The 9,832-nt window shown below is 34.0% G+C and overlaps 1 protein-coding gene across 1 annotated transcript in view; it reads left to right on the forward strand.

Annotated features, from left to right (window-relative positions):
• LOC101627204 overlaps nucleotides 1-9,832 on the forward strand; it is a 171,028-nt gene that overhangs the window by 145,998 nt on the left and 15,198 nt on the right. The window contains exons 26-29 of the mRNA XM_012732343.1: nucleotides 5,498-5,596; nucleotides 6,087-6,146; nucleotides 7,525-7,676; nucleotides 8,544-8,671. Of these exons, the coding sequence (XP_012587797.1) occupies nucleotides 5,498-5,596; nucleotides 6,087-6,146; nucleotides 7,525-7,676; nucleotides 8,544-8,671 (439 nt within the window). The remainder of the gene's footprint in view (nucleotides 1-5,497; nucleotides 5,597-6,086; nucleotides 6,147-7,524; nucleotides 7,677-8,543; nucleotides 8,672-9,832) is intronic.

Genomic DNA, 9,832 nt, shown 5'->3' on the forward strand with positions numbered 1-9,832 from the left:
GGAGGGTGATAGGATTCACCAGAGACAGAGCGGGGAGCAGAACAGGCAGATCGACTAAGCACACTGCTGAGGGGAGCAGTGGGCGGGTCAGGAGAGGTCTGCCTTCTCATGTGGTCACCTCCAGGGCAGGCGGGGATCGAACTCATGCGGAAGTGACTTTAGCTTCTCAGTGCTGTGCTTTAACCCACTGTGCCACCAGGGAGGGCCTCATGACTTCATTCTATGCTGAGTCAATCAATCATTTTTAAATCTCCCCATTCTACTATATGTGATATTTGTGATTTCTTTCTTGAGTTCCAAAATCTCTTTCCATGAACAACACTGAAGAAAATGTTTGCCTTTTCAGGTCTTCATTTTATTCTAATTTATTTTCAATATTAGAGTTGTGTAAAAAAGAACATTACATATATATATTTCCAATATTGGTCTAATAGCATTCAATACCTCAACACCAAAATTGTTTCTCTTGGAATTTTCACAATTTTGCAATTGTGAATAATTGTATTGCATATTTGAGCTTTCTTCTTACTTTTTTGAAAAAACTGATTTAATATTGATTATAAAACTGCATATGATTCAGAGGTGTTCTTTTCTGTTTCATCTTTCTTAAAAGAATAGTGACTGATTGTTTTTTAAAGATTTATTTATTTATGCATACAGAATTGGGGTGTAGGCCAGAGGTGCAGGGGTGGTCAGAGGATTCATCAGAGACAGTGTGGGGAGCAGAACAGGCTGACTGACGAAGTACACTGCTGAGGGGAGCAGCGGGTGGGTCAGGAGAGGTCTGCTGCGTCTGTGGGACACCTCCGGGGCTGGGGGTGGAACTCTTGCTCAAATGGCTTTAGCTTCTTAGTGCTGTGCTTTAACCCCCTGCACCACCAGGGAGGGCAGACTTCAGACTTTGATTTTTAATAGTTAAAACTGTAACTTTTGTGTTTTCTGTTTTCTAGTTTATAAAGTATTTCCCAGTACTTTATAGTTATCTGTCTTTATTAGTTACATATATATTACTATCAGTTTACTTCTGATCTACATTTGAATGTTGAATGGGAATTAAATATTTGAAGTGAACATGCTTCCTCCTTTCAAATTTATCTTTTTTAAAATTTTATTTATAAAGTGCTTCCACTTAGATTTAATATGTTATCATATATACCTTTTTTTCTAAATAAATTAGTTTTATAAAGGTAACTGACATTTTTCACACATTACTTATTAATATGAATGTATTTTCCATTAGTAGTTCAAAATATTTATTTTTCTACAGATGGTGAAGCAATGACCCAAATTAGTTAGTTAAAATTCTTTGAAAATATTAAAGCAAAGGCTACAGTAATGTAATTTAAACTAACCTCAGCTAAAACAGTGTAGAATTGTCAAAAGGTTCAAATGTTTTATGCTACACAAAGAATATATAACTTTGAAATATTGAGTGCAATATGAACGTGAATAACTCACAAATTAATACTTGTTTCTGTGACAAGACTGCTAGGAATGATTCCTGGGACTTGATGGACAGTCCACTAAAAAGAAAAGTGGAGGGGTCAGACACAGGTCAGCCATCCACCAAATAGTGATGAAATATAGCAAACTAATCTAGAATTGAAAGGGTCAACAAGGTGCCTCAAAGATTTATCTCGATTCAATTGAATTTAGAATTTTATAACATAAAAAAATTAACAAAATATCTGAAACTCATTCTTAATAGTGACTTATTTATGCAGCTCTGTGATAATACAAAGATTGTGTGTAAGGGTTGCCCATTATGCAAATATGGTGGGTATCTTATGCAATGTAGGTAAGATAAAGAAAGATCCTATCTAGAGATGATACCGAGTTAAGCTGAACAGCAGTAGAAGAGCTTCCTGTGTGGTTGCTTCCAGAGCTCTCTTATTCTTGAACCCTGGTTACCTATCAGAGTCTCTCATAGGAGAGACAAAAACAATATTAGCCTGTGCGTTTCTCTCTTTCCTTACCTTTTATTCTGGGCTCTAGATGTAGATCATGGATTCTCAGAATCTTTAAATTCCAACTTTCTCAATAAGAGATAAATCTCTTTCTTTCCAGGGATATCAAAACGTGCTCTTCAAAAGATCAGACATTTTCTTCTAAATTTCAGGTAATTATTATTTACCAAATATTCATTCTGTTTCTCAAGATGTGTGTGTGTGTGTGTGTTTTGAGAATTCTGAGGAAAATGACATTGAAGAAAACTAAAAGTATATATATTTGAGGACAGAATGTTAATTTAATATGCGGACATATAGAGATTTTCTTACAAATTCTATATATGTATATAAGATTTTCAAATAATCTATACTTATAATTTACATCTCAGTGTCATTTGAAAGAAAAGGTATAAAATATGGCTTATCAATAGGGAAAGAGGACATAGAGTAATGACATAAAGAACATATTTAAAAAGGGAGAAGATAGGAGGGACATCATGTGAGTGACCTTAAGAAAGCTATTTGGATATTATTTATTTTTAATTATTATTATTCTTTTATTACTTGATGTGACATTTTATGGCACTTTGGAATTTTTTGGTTATATGAAATGTGGATTTAAATGAAATAATCAAGGAACTATGAAGTTCAACAAAACTAAATCATAATCTTCCCACAGTACATGACTTTTAATGATCCGTATCTGCATCTATTGTTTTCCAGTGGAAAAATAACAAATGCTTCACATTGATTCCTTTCAAATTCTGTAAAATGTTGTAATGAAGAAAAAATGATTTCCAAATTTCATCAGAACTAGACATTACTCACTATCTAAAATAATATCCTTGAAGATAAACTTAGTGTTTTTCTCAGGGCAAGAAGTCAAACAATTACGGCAAAACAAAGAATAGCAGGACATATCAAGGACTTCATAACTAATTGAGGAGACCAATGCCATCAAGATAATAATAAATAATTCATAGAAATAGTGAGTAAAATTAAGGGGAAAGTACACTTGAGAAGGATGAATTTCAGTAAAATTATGCAGGTGGCAGAAATAATTATGCCATATTGAGAAAGAAGCACGCCAATGGAATTATGAGAAAATAGAGGAAGGTTAAATTAATGGGGAGACTGAAGAGCAGGAAAGAGCAGGGGAATGTGAGGAGGGCGTGAACTCCAGACTGTTCAGATAAACTTCATTCCAAGGGTGTCAGTGAAGAAACTGACAGCTGGTGCATTTTTGTACATTATTGAAAGACATCTTTGTCACTCACAAATAGATTTATATTTTAATATTAGATTATAAATGTGAATAGAAAACATTAAAGATTTCAGAAATGACTTGTCATAGCAACTAAAGAAATGACTTGATAAAAATTCATATTTTTTCTTTCTTAAATATTTACATATTTGGGATTACATCCAAATTGCTAGAACTTTGAAAACGTTCAATCGGTATTTTATTCAATACCCATTGTACTTAGTAATTTCATAGTTCACAATCATTGACTATATACCTTTTCTGTTCTTTTTGTCATCTTTTTTACTTTTCAGTTATGAATGAAGTAACTTATTCTAAAGCACGACGGCCGTGTCCAGCGCCACCCCAGAGAAGGCAAGAAGCTCAAAGACTTAACGTAAAAGATCTATCAAGTTATTCACATAAAGGTTTGTGTGCTTTCTACATTTTCTTTTTAAAAATTCATTACAAGATTACACAAGATCATACAATATCATGTTCACATACACACACATGTGCATCCATATACACATACAGTTTAAATGTTTGTCTTCTCAGACAGGGAAAATAAGCACCAAAGAGTTCAGATGAAGGCTTTTACTTTATGAAGTAAAGTGGAAACATCAACTCAGTTTTTTGAATTACTGAAAGACTTGTTAAATGGCTTATATCATTTACCTTTTTCTGTATTTTAAGGCATCAACATATATGATAGTTTGAGAAGCAGAAAAATAGGAAATATTCAGATACTTTGATTTTCTTTTTATTCTTGCTTGGATTTGAGGGTCATTGTTTTCTCGATATATCTTTTAGCCAGCATAAAGAAATAAAGTATATCTTCTATATTTGTCATGTTTCTAAATTTACAATCCTGATATGCTATCTCATGGAATATGAATAGATGACATTTGACAATCTATCATTGAAAATTTACTTACCTTTATATTCTAAGTGCTTTGAATTTGTATATGTCTAATGTTTTTAATCAATATATGGATAGATTGATTAGAATGAATAGAATGACAAAATCTATCATTGAAAATTTACTTTCCTTTATATTCTAAGTGCTTTGAATTTGTATATGTCTAATGTTTTTAATCAATGTTTTTAATCAATATAATCAATATATGATTAGAGTGAATAGAATGACAAAATCTAATTAATTTGACATATTTAAATGGATATTCATAAATATGCCTAAAATGTATTATAATCTTTCCTGGTTCCTCACTTATTACACTGAAAATTTTTAGATTGTTGATACTGCATTTTACTTATGTGATTATTATTTATTCATGAGGAAGTATCTTGTAATTTCACCAATTGTATTTTTAACAATTAAAAAATATTTTACACTATAGTCTGCATGTAATGTATTCAGATTTTTTAAAAAAAATTACCCAATGAACAATCCAACTTACAAAGGACTTTTATAGAAAAATTTACCAATAACAAAACAAAGTACACAGAAGTATTTGAAAGGAATCCCAATTTTATGTTTGCTAATGGGAAGTGAAGAATCCATTATTTCTTCTATAGAGACATCTGTCTTCATCAAAGTTCTGAAATCAGGACTTTTAGGTACCGGATGGATTTGACGCTTATTCCTCAAAGGCAGACATTCATCACCTTCTACTTAACCAGCAGGGCAGTTTCTCAGATTTATAAACTAAATCCACTAATGTGTCCATCCATGTGGACTTTCGCTACAGAAGAGGGCCTCTAGGGTCTTTTTAAATCCCCCCACTTTTCATGAGCACCCAGTGGAAATCAATAGATTCTGTTGGGAAGAGAATGATCTGTTTCTTCCCTGGGCCACAGGGAGATAGAATTCAGTTTAACAGCGCCTTCTCTGGTAGTGCAATGGGTTAACTCACAGCACTTTGAAGCTATTAGCAGCAGCCTCAGAGAAAGTTCAATACTTGGCCAGGGAGGTGGGTGACCCACACGGTGCAGCAGACCTCTCCTGACCTGCCCACTGCTCCACTCACCAGTGTACTTCATCGGTCTTCTCCTAGTCTGTCCCCCCGGTCTGTCCCTAGTCTCCTCTCACCGCACCTGCACCTCCGGCCTGTACCCTAGTTCTGTATACATAAATAAAATAAATCTTTAAAGAAAAAATAAATAACATACTGTTTTTAAATTGCGTTGTCACACTCAAAATGGATAATGACTCCATAGACTAACTTGTTTTTTCCTACTTTAGGATGTGAACAGTGACGCGTTATTTTCTCCACCCAAAAGAGAAACTGAGCTCAGACAAACATTTAGAGTTGATTCACAGGTTTACTTTTCTCTTCCCTAGGTCCCTCTGCACCCTCTTCTTCATGGAAAGTCCTTGCCGTGGTTCTGGGGCTCCTCTGCCTGGCGCTGCTTGCGGTTGTTGGGTTCTTGGCCTACAAGTGTAAGTCACTGGATAAAATAGAAACACATGTGCTTTTCTACTAACATAGTGACATCTGTTGAAGATAATGCATTTTTGATCCCTTTTATGCCTGACCTAGTAAAATGATTTCTGCAGAGACTATTGTAATTTATAGACACATTAAAATGTTGTTTATTTTAAAGTATATCACTAACTTTATACCTATTAGTTGCCATATTTGCTTTACCCGAAATTTTCCTTCCTTTGCTTTTGAAAGTTATTTTACTTAACTGTACAAAGTTTGCTCCCACTATTACAAGAATAAAATTTCCTTGTATATAGTTGCTGTATGAATTTGTCATATTATAGTTTGATTCTTTTGTTTATATCTCTACTACCCTGAACTTGTCAATGCAAATGTTTCACTAATCACTTTTGTTTTTCCCATGTAAATATAGTGTCTGGCAAACAGGATTGTCCAACTAATTTTGTCTTTAAGGTTGAAATGATCTTTCTGATTTCTCTACAGTTATTCAGAACTCATATAGTGAAAAAAAACACTCCTGCAAAAAGGAAGGAGATAAAAAAGGTAATCTTAGAAGTGTCTGGGTCATGATTTATTTGTAGGAGTTGAGAAGTCACTTGTTATCAGCTAATTTTGCTTGATACACATAGCTGTATACGTGTAAGCAGATACCAGCAAAATCAACTTAAAAGACACAGCATTTCTCATAGTCTTACGTATTGTTAAAGACATAATTAGCAAATATATTTTCTAATTGGCTTTATTATATGATTCTTCAGTTGGCAACATCTTTTCTAGAAAGGACCTGCAGCGGCAAACACAATGGATGGTTTTTATAGACAGAAATATGGTGGGACAAAGTTATTGGCAAAAGGATTTAAAGATTTAGGCCAAGTCACTTTCCATTAAGGAAAGTTAAAGGTGCCTCATCATGCATATACTCTCAATACAAATACAACTGGTTCATTAATGATTATTTTCTATTTCCTAAGTAGGAAGGAGATGGTACACAGAACTCTCCAGTGACTTTTTTCTTTGAGCTTAAATATATATTTTTTTCTGAATTATTTCCAGTGAATCAGAACTCAGTTAATGCAGGTGGGCGGCCAGGAAATATCTCATGTAACAAGGAATCATACGAAACAGGTAATTTTGGGAATACTTTAGTCAAAATTTTATTGGTGGGGGGAAAGAGAATTTACTTTGCAGAATGCATTTTACTTCATACAACCAACTATACACATGTTATCAGCAATGAGGAAAATCCACTTTATCTAATTGGTTTTATTAAATAATTTATATATTGGGCAAGTCCTGTCTAGCAAGGAGAAAGAATCTATAAGGACTTACACAAAACTGAGGTTTTAAAGACAAAGGGTGGGCTAGTGTTATTGCTAAAGGCAAGAAAGATGATTTCAGCAAAGCTGCCTTCCATTGGGGGAAGCAATAGAATGATCCAGGAACTCAGTTGGAGTCCCGGAGATGGACTGGTTCAGAATTCGGAACTTTTGAGAGAGGATGAAACTATAATTGGAAAGTTATGATATCTTGGGACCTTGTATGACTGGCTTCATTGTGGATCTATGTTTCTTTTCCCTTTTAAACTTTTAAGAAACTGTATGTCTATTGTCTATATTTTAGTTTTCTGTTATCTTTCTCATTTTGTGGTTTAAAACACTATCTTCATGCATTGTTCCCTTATGCCTTGTTACTAATCTGGAACCCAAAACATTTGCATGGAAATTAATTATGAAAGTGAGATAAATTTAACAAAATTTACGGGCTTGCAAATGTAATGTGAAACAAATACATTCTGTTTGTAGATAGATAACATCTACATAGCATCAATAACATCTACATAGCATAGATTTGTTGTGTAAACTTACTAATGTAACTTGCACTAAAGGAAGGGATTCATGAATGCTCTATCTATTTTTGGCAGTTTGGAAAAATTCTGTTTGTCCACCCAACTGGTATCAGCATGGAGGAAACTGTTACTTTTTCTCAAGAATGATGCTTCCTTGGAATAAGTGTCCTGATAATTGTGCTAGTTTAAATTCAAGCTTTGTTAAAGTGGATACTGAAGAGGCAATGGTAAGTATGAGATTTTGCTTTTAAATTTTAGTGACTTTTGTTTTGGAGAATTTAAATAGGACAGCAATTATACATACTCATATTCCTCTAAAACAGCTTATATGACAGTCAGATAAATCTTTGCAAATTGACAGTTTTAATAAATGTTTTTGGCTTTTGTGAGCACTTAGGATAAAGTACAAATAACACCTTTAAGTTATTTTTTAATTCTGACTTACCTGTGTCCTGGCCTCCGCCACTGAGGCTCCGCCGGCCCCTGCTCTGGGCAGCTGCCTGGGCTCACGGCCATGAGCTTCTTCACATCCATGAAGGACCCTGTGCTCCTTCAGATCTTTGTTCCTATAATTGTTTCATATGCTGTGACACATTTTATCTTCTCTATTTCTTACCTCAAAATCTCTTCTCTTGGTTAATGCATCTTCTTTTTTAAAGATTTTAACATATTAGACAATTCCTTCAAAACCATCCTAGGCCCAGCACAACCTGATAAACCTCTGCTATTTCTTCTCCTTAGATTCCCTATTTCAATTTCATGACATGTATCACCCAGTACTATCTAGAGTAATAAATGTTGTTTTGTTTTTTGTGTGTCTAGTAAGTGCTATACCTATGAGGTTTATTGGTCATTTTTACAACACCAAAATAAAAAATGACTAAAATGTAATAGAACAAAAAATTTGCCCTTGAATGAAGTCATTATAAGTAATTGATAATCCAAATCTTGTGTAAAAAAGGCTACAATTTATCCTTTCACACTCTTTTCATGTAATAAAACACACTGTAAAGGGAAACTAATAAATGAAATAAAGCTACTTAAAAATTATACTGATTTTCCTCAAGGAAATTTGTACTTTCTACTTTCTGCAGGATTTTGTAATACAATTGTCAAAGTTACAGTGTGAAATGCGTCAAGAAAAGTTTTTCCTCAGTTTAGCCTATAAGAACCAACGACAAAAATGGGTTTGGCTTGATGGCACAGATTATACCCTGAACAAGTAAGTCTCTTGTTTTAAAATTCCAGACTGGAAATATATTATTTTCTTCCAAATCTAAATATTTACTGGACATCTGCATACAAAAGTTAGATTGTATACAGATGTAGCTATTAGAAATCAGCCAGGAAAATACAGGATAAATGCAAGAAAGGAAGCAAAAGATTATAGTATCTTCTAACTTGCATAATTTTTAACTTGCATAACTCACTTAATTACTCATAAGTAATAGAAGATACTCTGAAATTGTTGAGGTCATGGGATATGTCAAAATTAAAGACCTTGGCATTATACCAATTTCAGAGTTTATGTTTGATTTTGAAATGCATGTTATTTTTTAACAGTAAAGAACGAGGAACACTCGTTCCCTTTTTATTGGTATTAAAGTGCTACCTGTCTTAAAAATTCAAATACTATTTAAAACAAATTCAGCACTTAATGGACATTATTTTCTCCTCTAGGCTTCTTCCTAGACCTAAAAATGCTGATAATACATGCATTTATATGACGAATGGCCGGCTGAATACTGTAGGTTGCCAAAGTGAGGGCTACTGTGTATGTAAGAAGAACCTTTTTTAAGATTCGAAAAATCCATGAAATGGAAAGAAACTGATCATTTAAGATTCCTCATGATGGGCCCTCCCTGGTGGTGCAACAGATTAAAGCACACCACTGAGAAGCTGCCTCAGCCGCTTCAGCGCGAGTTGGATCCCCAGGCAGGGAGGTGATCCACATGGCACAGCAGACCTCCCATGTCTCGCAAGCTGTTCCTCTCGACAATGTAACTCACCAGGCTGCCTGCTCCATTCCCCACTCTGTCTCTGGTGAATGCTCTCCGTGTCCCTTCACAGATTCCCCATGGCAATGACTTCAACTATGTTAACTATTGATTTAGTTGAAAATCGATGTCATACATTGATGCCCATATAGTATTTTTTAATTTTACTTCATAATACCTAACTGTAAACAAACAACAAACACCACATCAGTAACATAAGAAATAATAAAAAGGAAAAAAGTGTGAAAGAACATTATTGGGACTGAATATTACATAGAACCCTCTCTGTTGGGAAAGAAGTATTGAGTAATTTTAAGATACACTGGCAGAATCAAAGTAAGCCTGATAAGTGCAGTCACATACATTAAAAAATATATATATATATA

Source organism: Condylura cristata, unplaced genomic scaffold, assembly GCF_000260355.1.
Source record: "Condylura cristata isolate star-nosed mole 26May11 unplaced genomic scaffold, ConCri1.0 scaffold00034, whole genome shotgun sequence".
Taxonomy (NCBI): domain Eukaryota; kingdom Metazoa; phylum Chordata; class Mammalia; order Eulipotyphla; family Talpidae; genus Condylura; species Condylura cristata.